Consider the following 23,687-nt stretch of genomic DNA (forward strand, 5'->3'; position numbering starts at 1 on the left):
TGCTCCAACGTAATGAGTGAACGCCGTGACGTCACCACCATGTACATCCGCCCTGTGGCAGGCGGTTCTTTTCACTTCGGGTAAGGTGCAGCAAAGGCTGTATGGGACACCTTATTGGCGGTTCTCCACTCACAGTATGGAATCGCATAATTACTGATATACAACCAACAGTCAATGGAAACGATGTTCAGGTTTTAATCCACATTGGCCATAAACTAGGAGAAAAGGGAAACGTGTTGGAGGAATGAAGAATACACAAGCTGCAGGCAAAATGAGCGAGGTGAAGCAATTGACTATTCCAATATCGCATAGACAAATTGATAAAAAGACCATGCTTCGATCAAAGGATATAGAAAAAAAAAAAAATAAATAAAAAAATAACCCCACCGTTATAAGAGGCCATTTTTCCCCGCAAAGCGGGGGTTGGCCTTTTTCGGGGACCGTGGTGGTTGTTGTTTTTTTGGTCCCCTTTTTGAAGCGATGTTTTACGGCCGGATGCCCTTCCTGCCGCCAACCCTGTTTGTCACCTTTTTACGACACAGGGAATTACCAGTGAACTGGTACTCAATTAGCCGACCTCGGAAGGATGACAGGCTGAGCCAACCCCCCTGGCGTTAATTCAGCGATCGACCGGGATTCGAACCCAGGATCCTAGGATCCTAAGCTGGCACCCTAGCCGCGAGCCCAACACCAGGCTAATCAAAGGATGATCAAAGGATATAGAAATACTGATCAAAGGATATAGAAAAATGCAATATAATTCATACAGAAACGAGAACGGCACTCAGTACAGAGCATACCACCACCAGGTGAACAGTTAACGTTTTGTATCCCAGAGTACACCAGAAAAACCACAATTCAGAATCACTTAATCAAAATAATCCATCCACAACTTTAGGAGATATCCTGCTATATGTTGTTTTTGGCACTATCTCCCAATGGTGAAGAATCACTTTAAAAATTATACTGGCCGGATCCAAATCTTCACCAAAATTTGACTTGTTTTACTCTGAACCTTTAATTGTTTTGGTATTGAGGTAAAACTTCTGCCTGTGAAATATTTTTTGAATACATCAAGTTTTAGGGGTTGCAGTGACTCATGGTTGCCAGCCACTCATTGTTGCCCGATAAGCGTTGATGTCCTGCAATTGGGAAACCTCTGGCGATGTTGTGTCACAACCTGAAGCAGATACCAGGTTTGCTGTTCATCCCTCGTCAGGAGACGATTGTACTTTTCAATGGGAGCAACTGCATACACCAGAGTACAGCTGTACTGTATTCAATTAACTTAAAAACAACTTCAAAATGTGCAGTACATAGCAAGGTCATAGGTCAACTGTAATGGTCAAAATCACAAGTATAGCAGTGGAGAATAAATAATCAACTCCAAACATTTACACGAGCCAAATATGTGAAATTACAAACTCCGTGTGCAACCCCTAACTTTAGTCCAAATGGCTTAAAATTTCACCACAAGGGTTTTTTCATAGATATAATTTTTTTTAAGTGTAAGGGGCATGACTTTTCTAACTTGAATTTTGAAGAACCATCCTAATCTAGCTATGTATCGTTTTTGGTCCTATCTCCCATTGGTGAAGAATCACTTTTAAAATTCTACTAGCTGGATCCGAAACCTAGGTCTTCACCAAAATCTAATCATTTCGTCCTTGTCACACACACGAACTTTCCGCCAAATTTCGTCCGAATCCTTCCACAACCTTTTGAGATATCTTGTTCACAAACAGACAAACAGACAGAGACAGACCGGGGTGAAAACCTAACCTCCATCCACCTTTGGTGGAGGAGGAAAAAGCTGCAAACCCACCAGCAATTGGTTTCTGGATAGAAACATCAGAACGCAAAACCTGCTCCTCAGGTGTGTGCACAACAATTTGTTCTGGAACAAAAATCCAAATATTTATCATAGTCATGCAATTTGCATAAAAAATACCTTCAAATTAACATGTTTTACAAATTGCAGCATGTCTGGAGATGGGGTTGGGGTGGAGGGATTACTGACAGTTTTTCTCACCAGTCTCCTGGTTGCCATCGGGCAAGGTGGCCTCCATGGTAAAATAATCTGCAAAGACAGCCTCTACAGGAATTACCGGTATACCCACATCAATGGCATGAGCATCAGAAACCAAATCACCTGGCAGAATCGTCAAAAATAAAAAATAATTTACCTGGAATGGCAAAGTGATCAAAGAAAAATCAAAAAGGCTTTGGCAATGACAGTAATACATTTAGCTTTGTGTGGAAAAACAATCCAAACAAACAAAAAAAAAAAGAGAAAAAAAAAGAAGAAAAAAAAACAATACAGTAAGAAGAAGCATTTCATATGCCCAAAAATGACAAGTCAGAGTGAAGACAAATAAAAACATTAAACATTTTAAATTTCGAAAATCCAAGATTAATGGGGCACCGAAATGTTCAGACCACCTCAGTGCTAATCTACAGTGCATTCAGAAAGTATTCAAACCCCTTCACTTTTTTCACATTTTGTTATGTTGCAGCCTTATGCTGAAATCGTTTAAATTCATGGCTTCCATATGCTTTATGGAAGGGTGGCCAGACGGAAGCCTCTCCTCAGTGAAAGACACCCTGAAAGCCTGCTTGGAGTTTGCAAAAAGCACCTAAAGGACTCAGACGGTGAGAAACTAGATTCTGTGGGCTTTCATGTGTCTTTCACTGAGGAGTCTTCCGTCTGGCCACTCTGCCATAAAGCCCAGATCGGTGGAGTGTTGCAGTGATGGTTGTCCTCCTGGAAGTTTCTCCCATCTCCACACAGGATCTCTGGAGCTCAGCCCGAGTGACCATCGGGTTCTTGGTCACCTCTCTTGCCAAGGCCCTTCTCCCCCGATTGCTCAGTTTGGCCGGGCGGCCAGCTCTAGGAAGAGTCCTGGTTGTTCCAAACTTCTTCCATTTAAGAATTATGGAGGCCACTGTGCTTTTGGGAACCTTCAATGCAGCAGAGATTTTTTTGTAGGCTTCCCCAGATCTGTGCCTCGGCACAATCCTGTCTCTGAGCTCTGCAGGCAGTTCCTTCGACCTCATGACTTGGTTTTTGCTCTGATATGCATTGTCAGCTGTGAGACCTTATATAGACAGGTGTGTGCCTTTCCAAATCATGTAAAATCAATTGAATTTACCACAGGTGGACTCCAATCAAGGTGTAGAAACATCTCAAAGATGATCAAGAGAAATGGGAGGCACCTGAGCTAAATTTCAAGTGTCATCGCAAAGGGTCTGAATACTTGTGTCAATGTGATATTTCAGTTTTTTCTTTTTAATAAATTTGCAAAACTTTCTAAAATCCTGTTTTCTCTTTGTCATTATGGGGTATTGAGTGTAGATTGATGAGGGAAAAAAATGAATTTAAACGATTTTAGCATAAGGCTGCAACATAACAAAATGTGAAAAAAGTGAAGGGGCCTGAATACTTTCTGAATGCACTGTATCCCTTAATACCATACAAAATCGATGTATTTTTCCGATTTCCGATTTAAGTGGGTAATTTTGCAATTAAAAGTCGAAATCTTCTTCATGATTGGCCGCGACGTCGCACGAGGAAGGCGACCACCACATCCGTATTGTGTACAGGGACCATTTAACACTTTTTTTTTCAAATACAAATTCGAATAATTTTCATTCTTGGTGGTTGTGGTTGCGAATTTCATTGTGGTTGCGAATAATTTTCATTCCATTTTCATCCTTGGTGGTTGATGCATACTTGGCGGTTGTGGTAATACAAACCGAGATGGTTTCATGCTACAACAATGGTCGAAAGATCTGAGAGTTGAAAGAAATTGGAGGAAGTTTTTCCAAAATACCCGTGTGGATTGGGCCGACAAAATATTCGCCTTTGTGCTTGGAACATTTTACAGAGACTGCTATAAAACAACAGAGATGGCTAGATCTTGTAGTTATTCACAACAATTGAGAGAGTATGCCACCCCCATGATCAAGTGGAAGAAACAACCATCGCTTGAAATCTCTGCCAAGCCACCATCATATGTACACAGGGGATTTGATTGGCGAATCAAACACCTATGTTGATACACTAGTTACCAAAACTCGATGGCAATACAATGGCAACCTTTGAACAAAGAATATCAACAATAACCAATAGTGATAGAATGTGAGTTGTGTGGAGCTCTGAAAGAGCTGGCAAATGGAAAAACACCAGGTGCCGAAATGAAATTTCAATATGACTATAAGGTAGTTGGGGAGTAAGCAATCAAATTTTTAAAAGATATCTGTACACAGATCTGGAGCAGGATTGTATGGCCTAAAAGGTGGAATCTGTCAATCTAAATTCCTCTGTGAAAGAAAGGGGATCCAAGAGAATGTTCAAATAATAACAAATGGTTGCCTCAATTTCACATGCCAGAAAGACATTACTAAAGATCATTCAACATTCAAAGAAAGTTATAAGGCAGCCAGGAGGCTGCAAAGAAAGAGGTAGCAAAGGCGCAGGAGGCATGTAGGAAAATGTTCGGAGAACGCTTGGATTCGGAAGAGGGTCAGAAAGCAGTATTCAGGATTGCAAAGCACATAGTGAAAGAGAGGTGTGATGTGATGGGGGTGTGATGTGATGGGGGTGAGTTGCTTGAAGGATGAAGTGGGACAAATCGTTGTCGACCCAGATGGAATTAAAGGAAGATGGAAAAGATATATGGAAATGCTGTTGAATACAGAGAATGAATGGGATGGCAACATGGAGAGTAACCCAGTTTTAGGACCGGCAGAGAAGATAACTGAGAAGGAAGTTGAGGAAGCGATAAAAGCAATGAAGAGTGGAAAAGCGGGAGGGCCGACGGGAGTTGTGGGAGATATGTTGAAGGCAGCAGGAAGTTGGGGTGTGAAGAGAATGACAGAGATCTGTAATCTGGTGGTGAAAGAAGGCCGCATTCCAGTGGATTTGGAACCGAGTACCCCCGTCCCTCCATACAAGGGGAAAGGTGACCCTCTGGAGTGTGGCTCGTACCGAGCGATAAGGTTATTGGAGCATGGAATGAAGGTATTGGAAAGGGTGTTGGAGAGGAGGATAAGGAAGAAAGTGAAGATCGACGAAATGCAGTTTGGATTTATGCCAGGAAGAGGAATGACAGACGTGCTTTTCATTGTGAGGCAGTTGCAGGAGATGTACATGGAGAAGAGGAAGAAGTTGTTTTTTGGGTTTGTTGATCTGGAGAAAGCATTCGATAGGGTTCCACGCAAAGTATTGACATGGGCATTGAGGAAGTAAGGAGTGGAGGAATGGTTGATCAGAGTAGTGATGGCAATGTACAAAAGAGCACGCACAGCTGTAAGGACGAAAGACGGGAACAGTGGTGAGTTTGAGGTGAAGGTGGGAGTGCATCAGGGGTCGGTACTAAGTCCACTACTATTTGTAGCTGTGATGGAGGTGCTGGCTCAGAACGTAAAGGAGGGTTTACCGTGGGAGTTGTTGTATGCAGATGATCTGGTGTTGATTGCGGAAAGTATGGATGGACTGAAGGAAAAGATGAACAAGTGGAAGGAATGTATGGAGACAAAAGGTCTAAAGGTGAATATCGGAAAGACGAAGGTGATGGCAAGTGGTAAAGCATGTGGTGAGGTGGAAAGAACTGGGAAGTGGCCGTGTGCTGTGTGCAGGAAGGGTGTCGGAGTGAACTCCATTCAATGTACAATGTGCGCTGAGTGGGTTCATCAAAAATGTAGTGGTCTGAGAGGGTCATTTACCAGTGTGGCAGCTACATTCAAATGTAAGGTGTGCACAGAGGGAGCTGCAGATGGAGGAAATGTTGAGTTGGATCTTGGAGACGGCGTGAAGCTGGAAGGTGTGAAAACATTTTGCTACCTCGGAGACATGCTGAATGGAGAAGGTGGATCAGACTCGGCAACGGTTGCTCGAGTGAGATGTGCATGGAAGAAATTTCAGGAACTGAGTGGCGTGCTGATGAGGAGGAGAGTGTCGCTGAAGCTGAAGGGAAAGGTGTATGCTGCATGTGTGAGAAGTGTTATGATTTATGGGAGCGAGACATGGGTAATGAACGTAGAGCAGCAACGAAGGCTGGAAAGGGCGGAAATGCGAATGGTTCGATGGATGTGCGCTGTGCGGAGTATCGTTGAGAGAGAGCGGAGGACAAATGATGAATTGCGAAAGATGATGGGAATATTGCCTGTGATTGATGCTGTGAAGAGGAACAGGTTGAGATGGTTTGGTCATGTGTTGAGGAAGGATGAAAGTGACTGGTTGAGAAGAGTGATGGAAATGAATGTAGAAGGAAGTAGAGGACTGGGAAGACCGAGAAAGACTTGGCTAAAGATGGTGGAAGAAGAAATGCAGGCAAGGGGGTTAACAAGGAGAGATGCAGAAAATAGGGCAAAATGGAGAAGATTGTCATTGGGATCGCAAGGCTAACCCCCGCTCCAGCAGGGAAAATGGCCTTAAAATGCATGTTGTTGTTGTTGTATTCAACATAGAAATAGAAAACTTAATCAACCGAGAAATGCAAGTAGGTTTCAGACAAGGAAAAGGTAAAGTAAAGTAAACTCTTCTTTTTTTCTTTATTTTTTTTAACGCAGGAGTTACGTTGCTCGAAAAAACAGCATAAAATCACATCAATGGCCTTTGGGAACTAGAACAGCACTCTTCGACGTCGTGACGTCGACCAAAATGCCTCCACCCACATTACATCATTATACATACTTGTTCCAAGTTTGATTTAAATCCATTCAGCTGCTCTCAAGCAACACATTTCTACCTGACATGACCTCCGACGCCAAAATCGAATCATTTCATCGTTGCATAATATATACTTAAGCCAGGTTTGGTCAAAATCCCATCACTGGTTCACAAGTTAGCACAGCAACATAATTCTTACCTATTTTTTTTTACATCTGACCTTTGACCTCTTCACCCCAGTCGAATCCGTTTATCTTTACATAACCTTACTATAATTCACCAAATGTCCGTCTGTCCGTCCGTTCCCAGGTACCGCAAAAACGGCTGAACCGATCGCAACGACATTTTGGGTGGGTAATCCTGGGACCCCCTGGAGTAAAATAGGCTCTATTGTTTTTTCAATTTTCCAATTTTTCAAATTTTCCAAACACGATGGAATAATATTTACTGATATGAACAGTGATCTGGCTTTTATTGAAATTCCACAAATACTGTTTAGATTTTGATGATTTGCGTGTCATATGATTTAACGGATGTTTACATAAATCGTTTAAAATAAAAAAGCCTTCAATTTCTGATATTTTGCCTTTTCATTTGGGCCTCACAATTGAAACCCCGCCCATAGGGCGGGTACCGTTGCTAGTTATACATAATTGTACCAAGGTTGACTTTGTCCTCTTCAGCCATCAACTTATCGCCGTAACAGAAATATATTACAGACTCTGACCTTTGACCCAATAATCTAACCAGTTCATATTTGCATCATTATACATATACTAAGTTTGACATAGATCCATTCAGCTGTTAACTTATGGAGATAACAAAAACCTATCACGGACGCACAGACAACCCAAAAACATAATGCTTCTGGTGACTTAGTTGGCGGAAACAAAAAAAGAGAGTTAGATTCAGGATTCATTCCTCTCGCATATAAACTCATGCGTCATGTACTGGAGTAGTTTACGGGAGTCACTTTTGCGCCCTGCACCACATCATGGAGTCTGCCCAGTGACGCTACACTCTCACCTCAACAAAGCTTATCCAAAACATCCCCTATGTGCCAAAGACATTTGTGTCCTCAATCTTTTTGCACATGGATTTGACCGTTTGAAATGTGGTTTTGGAGATGAATGTTAAAAATTAAATGGCCAACAAGAACAAACAAATCAGTGGTTGAAGAAATTATACCACCACAACCGTCGTACTTTGGACACATGATGCATGCAGAAAACAAAAGTCTGGAGAAATCAACCATGCTGGATATGGTTGAGGGAAGAAGAGGAAAAGGCAGACTTTGTATGCACTGGATGGATGGGATAAAGGCTGCAGCCAAGCTGCCTGTGCCAGATAGTCAGGGCCCTTAGGGATATTTTGGTTCAAATTCTTCCAAAAGCATCAAATTTGGCGCAGATGTTGCCCAAGCCATACTCTTTCGATTTTTGATGGGCGCCAAGGGCGGCATGATCTGGGGACCATACCGGTCCATCCCACCATGTCACCTGACCTATGACGTCATAATTAGGATATGCATCCAACCACATGGCGTACTATAAGTTGGTGGATAGGCGTGCAGTAGTCGACTGTTGATTTGCTGGGTGGGGGAGAACCAGTTGCAGAGGTGAAACCCCCTAGCCCAGGCACAGGCTGCAGGCCATTGCCATGCCATGCAGGCACCAGGCACAGACCGATCACAGACAACGCAGTTGTTCGTGAGCTACTGAAGCGTTCCGAGGCAGCAACTGCTGAGGTGGGTCAGAGATGGGTCCTGAATACATTTGATCTGGGTGTCTGCATGAAAGCCCTTCCCATCATCTGGCGCTGGCCAAATGAATTTGCTAGTCATGTAGTAACGATTGGACCCTTCCACACATCCATGAACTACATCGGGATGCTCACTGGACACAAGATGCGTGGTTCTGGATATGCAGAGATTCTCTTTGAGGCACAACTAGTAACAAGTGGATCTCTCAAAGGTGTTCTCAGTGGAAAGGCCTACGCAAAGTCCCTCTTTTGCCTCAAAACAGTGTGTGAGGCAATGGAGAGGCTGTTGATGGAGAGATTCACTGAGGAGGAGAACATCATGATCTCTGACCCTGCTGTGCTTCTCAGAATGACCCAGTCTTGCAACCGAGAGCACCTCGATGAAGCCCTCAAAGACCCCTCAACTCTACTCCTCATCAAAAATTTGCATAAAATTTGCATAATTTTGCATAAAATTTGCAGCAGTAATTTGCATAAAAATGGTATGTGGGACATTTTTTCAGCTTGGGGCCATAGCTAGTCATTTTCTACACATTCTTTCCAATCTAGAAACACTGATTAGAAGTATATCTCCGGGGGGTGCAGGGGGACCTAGTCTTCCTACTAGACTAAAGTGGTCAAAGTTCAAAATGAATCGATCGAAAAATGAAGGCAGGGATCAATTTTTAAGGTTTTCATAAAATCCAATATGGCCGCCAGGTCACATGACCTATGACGTCATATTTATGGCATGTATACAATCGTGTATACATGAACCCGGATCATGATCGCACAAAAATTAAACACAAGGATATGGCATACAGTTCATAAAACATCAAAATCCGTTCCTTTGTAATTAGACTGATGAACTGCATATGCCTGAAAATTAGGAAATAGACATGTAAATATTTCCTCTAATTGTCAAAAATAAGGTCAGATTTCGATTACCCAACCCAGAAACATAAAATGGTGAACCTCGCATAAATCTTGACAAAAAACTCAAAAACCGACATGTTTGACTCAAAAATGACCTTTAAGATGACCTTGAGGGTTGACCTTGACCTCGAATCATCAAAATAACATCATAATTGGATTCCTCGACCTCGAAAACCCCTGAAAAGTGGTATCATACATGATTCCAACCCTTTTGGTTATTTAACTGATTTTCCTCTAATCCGGGTGGCGGCCATTTTTTTTTTTTTTTTTTTTTTGTATACAAGATCGAGGCTCGTGAAAGAGCTAACATTAATCACACAAAAAGACAAACCGACACACAAAACACAAAAAACAAGGGGAGCGGCAGACAAGATGGGGAGAGAGGGGGAAGGACACAAAAGAGAGGGGGAAGAGGGGGAAGGACACAAACACAACATTTGAGAGCAGGGACATCGGGAGGACTTGGGGGGAGGTGGGAGAGGAATAAAACATATGAACACTGCAAGGACTCTGGGGTGAATTACCGGGGGTAGAAAAGATCAAGGTTTTCGATGGGGGAAGATAAGAGATGGTGGTGAACAGCTGTTTTAAAGACCTGGAGGGAGGAGTGGGATTGAAGGGAGTGGGGGAGTTTGTTCCAGAGGCGGGAGAAAAGGGGAATGAAAGAGTGAAGGTGAGCAGAGAGCCTAGACTTTGGCAGTTTAACCATAAGAGGGTTGCAGGCAGATCTTGTGCGACCTGAAGGAATATTGGGGGGACAGAGCACAGAGAGAGCTGGGGGAGCAAGGCCGGAGAGGAGTCGGTAGAAGACAGAAAGACCACCAACCTGCCTGCGGTGAGTGAGTGAAAGGCCCTCGGTGTTGACTACATCACAGGAGATTCCAATGATTCTGAAAGCTTTGGCCTCAACAGCGTGAAGCCGAGCAAGGTGTGAGGCAGGAGCACCAGCCCAGAGGGGGGAACAGTATTCCATTGAGCTGCGGATGAAAGCCTTGTATGTGGTGAGGAGCTCAGGTGTGCCAAGGAAGGACTTCGCACGACGGAGGATGCCCAGTCGGCGACTGGCTTTGGAGGCCAGCTTGGAAATGTGGTTTTCCCAAGAAAGATCATGGCAGATAGTGAGACCCAAAAGCTTGAGCGACAGAACTTCTTGGAGAGGATTGTTGAGAAAGTAGATGGGAGGGTTGTCCAGTCGGTCCTTTCGGAGAGACATTGTAAGAGTGTGAGATTTGTCAGGATTGAAAGACATGTTCCACTTGTTTGACCAGTCTGTGATTTTGTCCAGGTCTGCAGAGAGTGAGGAGGCTGCAGACTGCCGATCTGAGGGATGAGGAATGGAGCGACAGAGAGTAGAGTCGTCAGCAAAGAGATAGAGAGGATTTTCAAGAGAGTCAGAGAGATCATTGATGAAGACCAGAAAAAGCACAGCGCCCAGAACACTACCTTGGGGAACTCCAGCCTGAACAGGAAGAGGAGATGAGAGAAACCCATTCAGGGCCACACGTTGACTACGACCAGAGCGGAAGTCCACCAGCCATGCGTGGAGATTTCCATGGATACCAAAGGAGGAGAGTTTGGTGAGCAGAGCAGGGTGCCAGACGTATCGAAGGCACGTGAAATGTCAAGGGAGACAGCTCTAATTTCCTGTTTGGCGTTGAGGACCTCCATCCATTGTTGAGAAAGCAGAAGCAGCATGTCCAGAGTAGAGTGACCAGGTCTGAAACCAAATTGATGATCAGAGATCAAGCCATTGGAGAAGAGGAAAGATTTAATATCTGAAGCAATGATGGATTCCATGATTCCATCAATATGGGGCCCCTGGGGGGGGGGGGGGGGAGGGGCGCCCGTCTTGGCGCCCGTCAAAAATCGAAAGAGTATGGCATGGGCAACATCTGGGCCAAATTTGGTGCTTTTGGAAGAATTTGAACCAAACGGCCCCAAAATATCCCTAAGGGCCCTGACTAAGAGCTCCAGGAAGCAGTGCAGGATAGGGATTTTTCAAGAGATCTGATCATGAATGGCAACAGACGTGGGACACAAATTGACGTAACAAGACAACTTCAATTGCTACCGAGTTAACCAGTCATGATGCAGGAATTAGTTGGTTTGTACTGATAGATGATTACAATAAACTCTCCCATGTCTCAAATAGTTGGCGTACAAATGTCTCTGCTCTGACGCCACGTGCATCATTTCACTTCCTTTGCTCTAAATAGTCCTTTCGGCTTCGTAAACTTCCTCGTTTCGAAAAAAATAATAATAATAATAATAATCACGAATTCAATATGCCTGTATTTCTTAGAGGTTAATGGTCAACACTAAAACTACTCGTCAACTGCTGCCTCGCACACCAATTCAGTCTCATGCACAATCATTAATTCTCGACGAGAGCACTGCTTTCCTACAAATCATTGAAGATTTAATTATTCAATCGAAGATTTATCAACTATATTGGTTGGTCTTCTGCGTTATTCTGTCTGTCTGCCTGTCAATCGCCTACAAGTCACAATTTTAAACCGATCTTCACGAAACTTCACCAGATGGTAGAGTTGGTCATAAGGAAGAGGCTAATCGATTTTGAGGTCAAAGGTCACCTTGAGGTTAAATTTCTAAAATCGTCATTTTTCATCCTATTGACTTGAAAATTGAACATCATTTGCATATTGTGTCACTAAATTGAGAAACCAACAATTTTTGAGGTCAATAGGGCAAACGTCAACTCAAGGTCAAACTAATAAAAGCATAATTTTTCATCTGAAATATTGTCACTTTTCATCCGATTAACTTGAAAATTAAACAGCAACTACATAGTGCATCACTGAATTGGGAAACCAACCATTTGAGGTCAAAAGGTCCAACACGGTCAAATTTCTAATATCAATTTTCATCTGAAAAATCATCAATTTCAATCCGATTGACCCGAGCTTTGATTAAGATCGTCAATTTTAATCTTGATGAAATGGACAATTTGATGTATCCATGGCAACTTTTTATTTTGGGGAGGGGTAGACTGTGATTATCATGTTTGTTTTTTTTGTTTTTTTGTATACAAGATCGAGGCTCGTGAAAGAGCGAACATTAATCACACAGAAAGACAAACAGACACATAAAACAAATAACATCGGGAGCGGTAGACAAGATGGGGAGAGAGGGGGAAGGACACAAACACAACATTTGAGAGCAGGGACCGAGAGACATGGAGACATCGAGAGAACTGTGGGAGGGAGAGGGCTTTGGGGGGGAGGCATGGGAAGGGTGGGGGTGGGAGAGGTATAAAACATATGGACACTGCCAGGACTTCCAGTCTGCACGACATCTTCTTGTTTTATTGATCTACCAAGTTTTTTTTTCACTGCAGTTCACCATGTTGAAAAATTGAGAAAAATAAGATTGCAGCAAAAGAGATGAGAAGCCAGTACCAAGAAAGCGGACATTCAAAAATCTGGTTGTAACGATAGAGAATGATTTACCATAATTTCCCAATTATAAACTGTGTTGTGTACAAGCTGCACTCCCTAAATATTGATATTTTTGAAAAACAAACTTGTGTATAAACTGCACTTGAATATAAACCGCAGCTGTTAAATAAAGAGGACCATATCAGGTTACAATCAGGTACACTTAATCTGCTTGTCGCTTTTAAGTGAAGATAAAGCAACTGAAGACAACCTTCATTGTCGAAGACATGTTTTGTCAGCAATGATTCCATTGTAGCATAATGGTTGAGGAGAACCAGAACAAATTAATACCACCAAATAAGGTATAAGCCACACTCATGTATTAACTTCACTGGAGGGTTTTGACTACAAAATTTGTGAAGAAATCGTGGTGTATAATTGGAAAATTAGGGTACATCTTCACATTCAACTCGTAAGAAAAAAAAATATATATATCAACCCATGTACATTCTAGTATAAACAGCAGAAGGCTTGCAACTCTGGTTTCTCAGACACAAATTCAAGATCAGTTAGAAGAGCCCTCAATTCAGAAGCCAGCAAGATTGAGGAGAAAAATACTCAAATAGTGGAAGTTGTACATGTACACATATGCAAATTGAGGCAAAAAAAACATTTCTTTAATCAAAAAAAGATTTAAATGCTGTTTGCTCTACCAACTATAATCACAGAATATTTGGTCAAAATGCCAGATCAGGAGATTCAAAATGGCCTACATATGCCACAACATCCAAAAGAACGTTACCTTGCAGAGAGTTGATGGAAATTTGTGATTCTTCAAGCACTTGCTTCACATTCTCAGAGGCTTCTGCCTGTGCATCTGCACCAGGAATAACATCCAGATATGCAGAAGCAGTTAAAAAACAACGAGAAAAAGGAAGGGTTGATAGTCTTGAGTAGAGCCAAACCACCCAAAAAATAATTTTAAAAAACAATTTTATTCAGTAAAGATGTCTCATGTTCATCAAAAGCCATTTGAACTTCTATTTAATTGCATTACCTTCAGCTGGAAGGGATGGAAGGTGCTCATTCGGCAAGGTTGCACTTTCAGATGGGCACAACTCTGTGGAAGCCATTACTGCTGCTTCACACAAGGGCTGTGGCTTTACAGGAGACACTATAAAAAAAAAAGTGACAGGGAAGGGTCTGCTTTTAATCCCCGGAAGGTTAGATCACAAAGCCGAGAAGCCTAGATCGACCCATCTAACAAAAGACTGTCATGTTCCTGAATCGTACTCGGCGAAGCACACAATCTCAATCATCCCAATTCTAAGTGGTATTATTCCAAAAGAAACTTGTGCCTTCATTGCTTGCTCAAGTCATGGGGCAAAAGTGGTTGAATATTCCCATGAACGTGCCATTTTAATTACATTTTATCAACATCAATTTGATCACAATTCACAAGCTTTTGTTTCCGGCTGTCAGAGAGCTATCTGAGGGGGAAGACGTATATGGAATCTCCTGCGACGAAGCTAACACCGAGGGCCTTTCACTCACTCACCGCAGGCAGGTTGGTAGTCTTTCTGTCTTCCACTGACTCCTCTCTGGCCTTGCTCCCCCAGCTCTCTCTGTGCTCTGTCCCCCAAATATGCCTACAGGTCGCACAAGATCTGCCAGCAACCCTCTGATGGTTAAACTGCTGAAATCTCGGCTCTCTGCTCACCTTCACTCTTTCATTCCCCTTTTCTCCAACCTCTGGAACAAACTCCCCCACTCCCTTCAATACCACTCCTCCCTCCAGGTCTTTAAAACAGCTGTTCACCACCATCTCTTATCTTCCCCCATCCAAAACCTTGATCTTTTCTACCCCCGCTAATTCACCCCAGATACACTTTTTTGAAATTCCAACTTCTTTCCTGGAAGTCCTTGCAGTGTCCATATGTTTTATACCTCCCCCACCTCCCCCCAAGCCCTCTCCCTCCCACAGTTCTCTCGATGTCCCTGCTCTCAAATGTTGTGTTTGTGTCCTTCCCCCACTCTCCCCATATTGTCTACCGCTCCCCTTATTTTGTGTTTTATGTGTCGGTTTGACTTTTTGTGTGATTAATGTTAGCTCTTTCACGAGCCTCGACCTTGTATACAAAAAAAAAAAAAAAAATTTGCACAATGTTTGGGAGATTTTCTTGATAAAAAAAAAAAGTATATATATATACAGTGGGGAGAACAAGTATTTGATACACTGCCGATTTTGCAGGTTTTCCCACTTACAAAGCACGTCAAGGTCTGTAATTTTTATCATAGGTACACTTCAACTGTGGAAGACGGAATCTAAAACAAAAATCCTGAAAATCACATTGTATGATTTTTAAGTAATTAATTTGCATTTTATTGCATGAAATAAGTATTTGATACATCAGAAAAACAGAACTTAATATTTGGTACAGAAACCTTTGTTTGCAATTACAGAGATCAGACGTTTCCTGTAGTTCTTAACCAGGTTTGCACACACTGCAGCAGGGATTTTGGCCCACTCCTCCATACAGATCTTCACCAGATCCTTCAGGTTTCGGGGCTGTCGCTGCGCAACACAGACTTTCAGCTCCCTCCAAAGATTTTCTATTGGGTTCAGGTCTGGAGACTGGCTAGGCCACTCCAGGACCTTGAGATGCTTCGTACGGAGCCACTCCTTAGTTGCCCTGGCTGTGTGTTTCGGGTCGTTGTCATGCTGGAAGACCCAGCCACGCCCCATCTTCAATGCTCTTATTGAGGGAAGGAGATTGTTGGCCAAGATCTCGCGATACATGGCCCCATCCATCCTCCCCTCAATACGGTGCAGTCGTCCTGTCCCCTTTGCAGAAAAGCATCCCCAAAGAATGATGTTTCCACCTCCATGCTTCACGGTTGGGATGGTGTTCTTGGGGTTGTACTCATCCTTCTTCTTCCTCCAAACACGGCGAGTGGAGTTTAAACCAAAAAGCTCTATTTTGGTCTCATCAGACCACATGACCTTCTCCCATTCCTCCTCTGGATCATCCAGATGGTCATTGGCAAACTTCAGACGGGCCTGGACATGCGCTGGCTTGAGCAGAGGGACCTTGCGTGCGCTGCAGGATTTTAATCCATGACGGCGTAGTGTGTTACTTATGGTTTTCTTTGATACTGTGGTCCCAGCTCTCTTCAGGTCATTGACCAGGTCCTGCCGTGTAGTTCTGGGCTGATCCCTCACCTTTCTCATGATCATTGAGGCTCCACAAGGTGAGATCTTGCATGGAGCCCCAGACCGAGGGAGATTGACTGTCATCTTGAACTTCTTCCATTTTCTAATAATTGCGCCAACAGTTGTTGCCTTCTCACCAAGCTGCTTGCCTATTGTCCTGTAGCCCATCCCAGCCTTGTGCAAGTCTACAAATTTGTCCCTGATGTCCTTAGACAGCTCTCTGGTCTTGCCCATTGTGGAGAGGTTGGAGTCTGATTGATTGAGTGTGGACAGGTCTGGAGACGGCTTTGCGGTCGGTCTTTGCGGTCTTTGTGGTCGGAGACGGTCTGGAGACGTCTTTTATGCAGATAACGAGTTCAAACAGGTGCAGTTAATACAGGTAATGAGTGGAGAATGGGAGGGCTTCTTAAAGAAAGAACTAACAGGTCTGTGAGAGCCGGAATTCTTACTGGTTGGTAGGTGATCAAATACTTATTTCATGCAATAAAATGCAAATTAATTACTTGAAAATCATACAATGTGATTTTCAGGATTTTTGTTTTAGATTCCGTCTTCCACAGTTGAAGTGTACCTATGATAAAAATTACAGACCTTTACGTGCTTTGTAAGTGGGAAAACCTGCAAAATCGGCAGTGTATCAAATACTTGTTCTCCCCACTGTATATACATATATATACATATATACATATACATATATATACATATATACATATATATATTGTTGCGAATATGGAATTTGGCCTCCATATCCGCTTGTAAATATTCCCCTATTTCCCCAATACTCCCCAACTATCCCCAATCCCCCATTCCCTAGTCCCATTGTCTGTAAACAACAATCAGTAGAGCCGACCTTCCCCTTTTTCCCCCATTAAATGTCGTGCCCAGGTCCACCGCATCTCACGTAGACAACTTTCGGACATCTTGCTAGTTATTCTTAGTCTATGTCAGTTAAGGACTCCTTTCCATTAATTCTGACTCTTCGTTGCACCAGAATGTGATTATATGGCACCAGTAGTGAGTTTAGGACCTTTCCCATACCTCCTTCCATCTTCTTCCCCAAACAACAACTACAACTACAACTACAACTACAACTACAACTACAACAACAATTACAACAACAACGACGCTGCACCGGGGGAGTGTGCGTCATCACACCGGCTCGGTTAGCCGCCATTGACAATGCGCGCCGGACCATGCGCTCCACGGGGTTACCACGAAGGGGCTGGCTGTCAGCTCCTCGTCAAGGGCGGAGCCGGTAACCCCCCCGCACGCACCCAATGAGAAGCAACGAGCCGATTCCATCTGGGGCGGAGCTAACGAGCCGAGGGCGTGTCACTCCCCGCCGGATCTACGCAGCCACTTGCCGGATGTGAGGTCAGATGCGCCCCCAGCCTGGAGAGAGAAGTTGCCACGTACGAGCGCTGAATACCTCCCCGCATCTCTGGACCGGACCGAGTCGATTCTGACCTTTGAGCCCAGGTGCACCTGGAGCCATCGATCCTGCCTTTCCTAGCCATCAAACCCCGTGTGAGTCAGCCTTTTGTCCCGTTTATCTGTCGTCTGTTGGGAATAATATAAGATTGTGTCTAAGTGCTTGTCTTTCTATGCTGTACCTCTCGTCCTTGTAATCTAACCTTCCGTAACAATATAACCTCCTCCGGAGGTCTTGAGAACTGAACCCTGGGTGTCGTGTCATTTTAATCCCAGCCGGGTGTCCTTTTCCTTTATTGACCTAGCGCAGCGCGATTAGTCAACGTTCGGGTATAATCGGGTAACTTGTGCAGACGTGGTCATACCAAAACCGCTCGGTAAATAACATCTAAGCCACGTCTGTAACAATTGGTGTCGAGGAGTGGAATTCGAACCCGGGACTAAATTTATTAGGCCCAAATTTGTAACAAGTAGAATCGATTCGGAGCGCATTTCCCGCGCGAAATTATAACGGCCGAAATTTGTTTTGTTGTATAAAAACCCGAATTTTGAAAGTCGCGCTATGGCAGACCAAGACAGCTGGGGTCCGGTAGGGGAGAGTGAGGCAGGGTCGGTCCAGGACCAAATTGAGGGACATGAGGGACAGGAGGAGAGCGAAGCAGCGAGGGTAGCAGACGCACAAAATAGCGTCGTTGTGCCCGACATTGCGGGAGCGCAAAATGGCGCCTCGCTGATCACCGCGCCCGCGACCGTGGCAGCGCCCCCGGTGGATTGGAACTTGTTTTTCATACAAATGAAGGCCCTTATGGCCCAGAATAGCGAGAAATTGAGGGAGGACATGGGGTCCAATAGCGAGAAATTGAGGGAGGACATGGGGTCCAATAGCGAGAAATTGAAAAAGGACATGGGGGCCCAGATCGGAGGGTTAGGGAGTAGAATAGAGGGGTTAGACAACGGGATAAAAGAGGTGAGAAATGGGTTAATGGGGGTAGAAAACAGAATGGCCGCTCAAGAGAATCAGATAGAGGGAGTGAAACATGGGTTAATGGGGGTAGAAAACAGAATGGCCGCTCAAGAGAATCAGATAGAGGGAGTGAAACATGGGTTAATGGGGGTAGAAAACAGAATGGCCGCTCAAGAGAATCAGATAGAGGGAGTGAAACATGGGTTAACGGGGGTAGAAAACAGAATGGCCGCTCAAGAGAATCAAATGGAAGGGATGCAAAAAGGGTTAGAGGGGTTAGAAAACACCATGGAAGGCAAATTGAGGGACATGAGGGACCAAGCGGAAAGGGAAGTTAACCAAATGGGGCAGCAGATAGAGGGGGTCAGAATGGGGGTAGAAGCCAAACTGGATGCTCACAGGGAGGAAATGGAGCAGATGAGGGTGGCATCTGGGCGGGAGATGCAAGTGATGGGAGAGCAGATCAGAAGAGGAGTGAGTGAGGAGGTCGGAGGAGTGCGCGAGGAGGTGAGGCACTGTAGGGAGCACATGGAGAAGGAGGTGAGAAAGGGGACTGTAAAGTTACAAGGGGGCATAGAGGACCTGACGCAGGAGGTGGAGCAGCTGACGGTGGGACAGACGGAGTTAGTGGAGCAGGTTCAAAGGAACACTGCGGTATTAGGAGGTTTAAAAGCGACACAGAGAGAACTAAAAGATGACTTGGTGGCGACGAAGAGGGAATGTCAGATGGTACGTGAGGGACTGACAACGAGGTTGGACGAGGTGATAGAGGTAATGGAGACGAAGGACCGGCAGGTGAGGACGCACATGGAAACGGTCAAGGTAGCCTTGGAGGACGAGCTTGAGGAGACGTACCGGGGAATAAAAGAGGTGAAGCACAAATTAGAAGAAGTGGAAGAAGGGATGAGCGAAATTAAGAAGCGACGGAGAGGGGATAAGAAAGAGATAAAAGAGGAGATAAAAGAATTGGTCCAAAGTCTGTGTTTGGATCGTGATGATGTGCTCATTAACCGGATGAGGGATTCGCAGGTGATGGAGGAGAAGCGAAGAGGCAGAGGACCCGGTGTAAGTGGGGACCAATATGGTCGTGCGTATGATGCGCCAGGGGATTTAAGAAGCTTGGGGGTCGAGATAGACCCGGGTGTTCGTGAGAGGCCGTTGGTGAAGTGTGCGACAGGTCTGGTGTGCGAAAAAGGAGGTGTGCAAGAAAGTCCGACTCTGAGGTGTGTGACGGACAGGTGCATGGGGAAAGAGTGCGCTGTCAAAGGCAAGGAAGAATGCACACCTGTGGTGAGTGTTACAGAGGGTGTGACGGGAGAGTGTGCGCGAGGAAGGTGTGTGACGGACAGGTGCATGGGGAAAGAGTGCGCTGTCAAAGGCAAGGAAGAATGCACACCTGTGGTGAGTGTTGCAGAGGGTGTGACGGGAGAGTGTGCGCGAGAGAGGTGTGTAACGGACGGGTGCATGAGGAAAGAGTGCGCTGTCAAAGGCAAGGAAGAATGCACACCTGTGGTGAGTGTTACAGAGGGTGTGACGGGAGAGTGTGCGCGAGGAAGGTGTGTGACGGACAGGTGCATGGGGAAAGAGTGCGCTGTCAAAGGCAAGGAAGAATGCACACCTGTGGTGAGTGTTACAGAGGGTGTGACGGGAGAGTGTGCGCGAGAAAGGTGTGTGACGGACAGGTGCATGGGGAAAGAGTGCGCTGTCAAGAGTAAGGGTGAGTGCGCTGTCAGGAATGGAGGTGAAAGTAGTGAGAGTGACATGGAGCGTGAGTTGGTTATGACAGGTGAGCGAGTATGTACACCTGGGATGGAAGGATGCACACCTGGAATGGTAGAGCGTGAGTGGGAATGCACGCTGGAGTTGGTGGTGAGGCACGTGGTTGGGTGTGCGAATGAGGGCACACCTGTGATTGTCACAGAGGAGGTGACCGAGGAGGGGGCGCGAAGCGGTGTATTGGTGAGGTGTGCGAGCAACGAATGTGTGCCAAAGTGTTCGGTGGTCAGGTGTGTGACCAAGGCTGTGAGTGGAATGAGAGTACCGAGGTGTGTAAGGAAAGGTACGAGGAGCATGGAGACGGCTGGATGTGTGAGCAAGGAACGGGCTGCGGGGTGTAAGAATCCAGGTGAAGCATCGACGGTAACCAGGTTAGAGGTTAGGTCGACTTTTAGCCGAAGCGGGCCCTCGGTGCGTGCCGGGCCTCGCTTTGAACGGCCGCGTCCGTGCTCCACTAGGTGGAGCGGGCAGCTGGATAGGAAGGGTCGTCATGGCGACCACGTTTTGTTGAGACGCGCCGGCAGGTCGAGATCGGGACATTGGATGGCTCCACGCCGAGGTGGTGCGTGGGATCTCGGCCCGAGTAAGCCCCCGTCCCTGCCCCGAATGCCGGACGCATCCAGCCGCCGGCACAAAACAACCAGCATCCATGGCTTGGCTTTACGAAGCCGGGCTTTGGACAGGAATTGGCGCACCGAGAGGCATTAGTGAGTAGACGGGTGATGAGGATAGTGTTTTGGACCCAAAATTAGAGAAAAACAAAATTTGATGATTGGCAAGGGATTGGCAGTAGTGATTGGCAGATGATGGGTAGTGATTGGCAAATTTTTGATTTGTTGAAATTTGATGTGCAAAATTGGTAGTGAGAGACCCCCGATGTGGTGGGATGGCATCCCTGCCACCCTTCCCATGTGTGGGGGCAAAGGAGCAATAGCTTATGGGGTGTATGGCAGTGAAAACTAGCCCGGGTGGGTTAGGTTATATTGATAGGGCCCTAGAAGATGACAGTAGGTAACGTTAAGTTTAGTTAGTGACTGATACCTGTAGTGGGGACGCAGGTAGTTTAGTGTGGATGATAATGACGAGGGGGCGCAATAGTTTAAAGGGACGACTGGGAAGCGCAAGTTTCAGAAGGGAGTAGTTAGCTGAGATGATGCCGTGTGTGTGAGAATTGAACAGGTGTGATTGCACAGGTGTGCAACTGGACAGGTGTGTGGAGCAGTGTGTGAGTAGTGAGTGTGTGGATCAGCGCGAATGCGCTTGGGGAGAGAAGGGTGCAGGTGGCACCAGGTGTGAGAGCACAGGTGTGCAGGTACAGGTGTGTGGAGAGAGTGGGAGTAAGTGGTACGGAGTGGTGTGCATGGTGCGAAGGTGTGAATGGGGGAAGAGTGGACCCCATCACGGATACCCGGGGCGGGTAGTGTAAGTGTTAGGTAGAGGGTACAGGTAAATTGTGGTTGGATATTGGTATCTGTGGTGCGGTGACAGAATGGTGTTGTGGATGGGTGCATTAGTGTTGTGGAAATGGCTGGGCGTGTAGCCTGTTAGTGTGTGTAGTTGGTTGGGCACTCCACCACTGTGAGGATGTCGGCCAGGTGAGGCCGCAGGTGGGCTCTGGGAGCCGGGAGAGTTGTGGATGGGGCCCGAGGATCCGGAGGATGGACCCGGGTAGCCCAGTGCCAGAGAGGGCACCGAGTGGGGAGAGTGCCAGAGGGCCTTCCCCAGGTAGTGAGGTTAGGGTAAGGAGCAGGTAAGCTCGGAGGCAACTGCAGTGGTGGAGGTGTGCAGGTGGGTAGGCCCACTGGGAGAGGTACACGCCACAGCCCAGAAATTGTGCGAGGGCACCGGGAGATGAATCGGGGGAGTGAGACCCCAAATTGAAAAGCACCACAGTCTGGCCAATGGGAATTGGTTTTTAGAACCCAATAGTGTAAGAGGGCCAATGGTTTGGCCGGAGAAAGACCCCGGGTAGTGTAAAGTTGTAAAGTCATTTAGGAAATAGTTAGGATTGATGAACCTGTCGCACCATACGCAGCCACTTACCTGTGGTGATGATGATGACTCCACACCTGTGTTTTCTTTGTTTTGTTGCAGGAAATGAAATTGCTGTGTGGATTGTGAGACGCATCACGACGTGGATGAGACATTGGGGTGATTCCATCTCTCCCTCCCTAGGAGGGACTGATGATGAATTGGTAATGGCAAATTTTGATGAAAGTTGAAAATAGCAAATTTGATTGGTTAGGAGGGAGAGAAGACGAATTTGGTTTATGGGAGGAACGGGGAAGACAGTAGGGACGTTTGTAGATTTGTAAAGTAGATGTTTATGGGTAGTGTTGTGTTTTGTGGATACAGTAAGGGGTAAGGGAGGGGCCATGTCGGTTACCTGGTGGAGGGGGGGGGAGCGTACGATAGAAACGTACCTGTCTCACCTGGTTCCCATGTGCCCCCAGTGTGCATCATCTTACATTGCGTGCGCTTTTGCGCCCTTACCACCTTACTCACTTGTCTTTTCTTTTGTCTCCCACCTCCGAGGATCTGGCTTTGGGGTAGAGAGAGAGGAGAGAGAGGTGCTGGCTACGCAGTTGTGGGCCTGCACTTTCGCTGCTTGCTGCTTGGATCGATACACCATATGGACCGCAATGTTTGTGGCCACCCACCATGGACCGCAGCTCTTTTGCGGCCAAGCACCACCCGTGGATGGACCTATGGGTCAACGTGGCACCTATGCCATGCAGGTGAACCACTTTTAGTTGACACCACTGAAGGCCACAATATAGAAATGGACGCGGTTGGCGCCTTTCTTTATTTTTTGAAAGAGGCAAGAAGGCCAAGTGCACCACACGAAGGCAAGACCAGCGGCAGAACATCGGCCGGCTGCGACACCACCGGTGATTTATAGACACTTTATTGGTGCACCGGATGGTGCTCACTGTGTGATGGGGTGGTGCTTGATGCTTGGAAGGGGTGCTCTGCACATTATTAAAGGCCGTAGGCCACAGAGCACTCGTGGGTTGGTGTATCGATGCTAGCATGCGTGCTCTCTCTATGCATAACATCTGCATGTGTTCCTCCAAAAACAGGTCCTGGATCGTAGTGTAAAAATCAGCGTAGTCTTGTGTAAATAATGCTCCCTACCGGCTGTATGTTTAGTTTGAGGATTCTTTCCGGATTCGGTTATCCTGTGGGTGTGTTTCTGTGAGGAGAAGGGTGCAACGTCGCAGGGGGACATATTTACTCATTTGTGAATATCTGTAAAACTGTCGCACTCAGGGTAGAGTTAATAGTAGAGGGAACTACATTGCGTGCCACACTAAAGTAGGTAAAAATTTATCGGGTCGGGACGCCCCGAGGGTAGAGAAGGGTGCAATGTTGCGAATATGGAATTTGGCCTCCATATCCGCTTGTAAATATTCCCCTATTTCCCCAATACTCCCCAACTATCCCCAATCCCCCATTCCCTAGTCCCATTGTCTGTAAACAACAATCAGTAGAGCCGACCTTCCCCTTTTTCCCCCATTAAATGTCGTGCCCAGGTCCACCGCATCTCACGTA

General features: G+C 45.7%; 1 protein-coding gene across 10 annotated transcripts in view; it reads right to left on the reverse strand.

Annotated features, from left to right (window-relative positions):
- The window catches only part of LOC137431794 (uncharacterized), a 137,945-nt gene that overhangs the window by 45,016 nt on the left and 69,242 nt on the right, over positions 1-23,687 (reverse strand). For 5 of the 10 annotated variants that reach the window (XM_078782476.1, XM_078782473.1, XM_078782472.1 and 2 more), the window contains 4 exons: positions 13,805-13,921; positions 13,550-13,624; positions 2,033-2,107; positions 1,826-1,897 (listed from right to left, as the gene is read on the reverse strand). In XM_078782476.1, the coding sequence (XP_078638602.1) occupies positions 1,826-1,897; positions 2,033-2,107; positions 13,550-13,624; positions 13,805-13,921 (339 nt within the window). The remainder of the gene's footprint in view (positions 1-1,825; positions 1,898-2,032; positions 2,108-13,549; positions 13,625-13,804; positions 13,922-23,687) is intronic. The other 5 variants (XM_078782475.1, XM_078782474.1, XM_078782478.1 and 2 more) reach the window with 5 other exon arrangements.

The sequence above is a fragment of the Myxine glutinosa genome, chromosome 7 (genome assembly GCF_964187855.1).
Source record: "Myxine glutinosa chromosome 7, kmMyxGlut1.1, whole genome shotgun sequence".
Classification (NCBI taxonomy): domain Eukaryota; kingdom Metazoa; phylum Chordata; class Myxini; order Myxiniformes; family Myxinidae; genus Myxine; species Myxine glutinosa.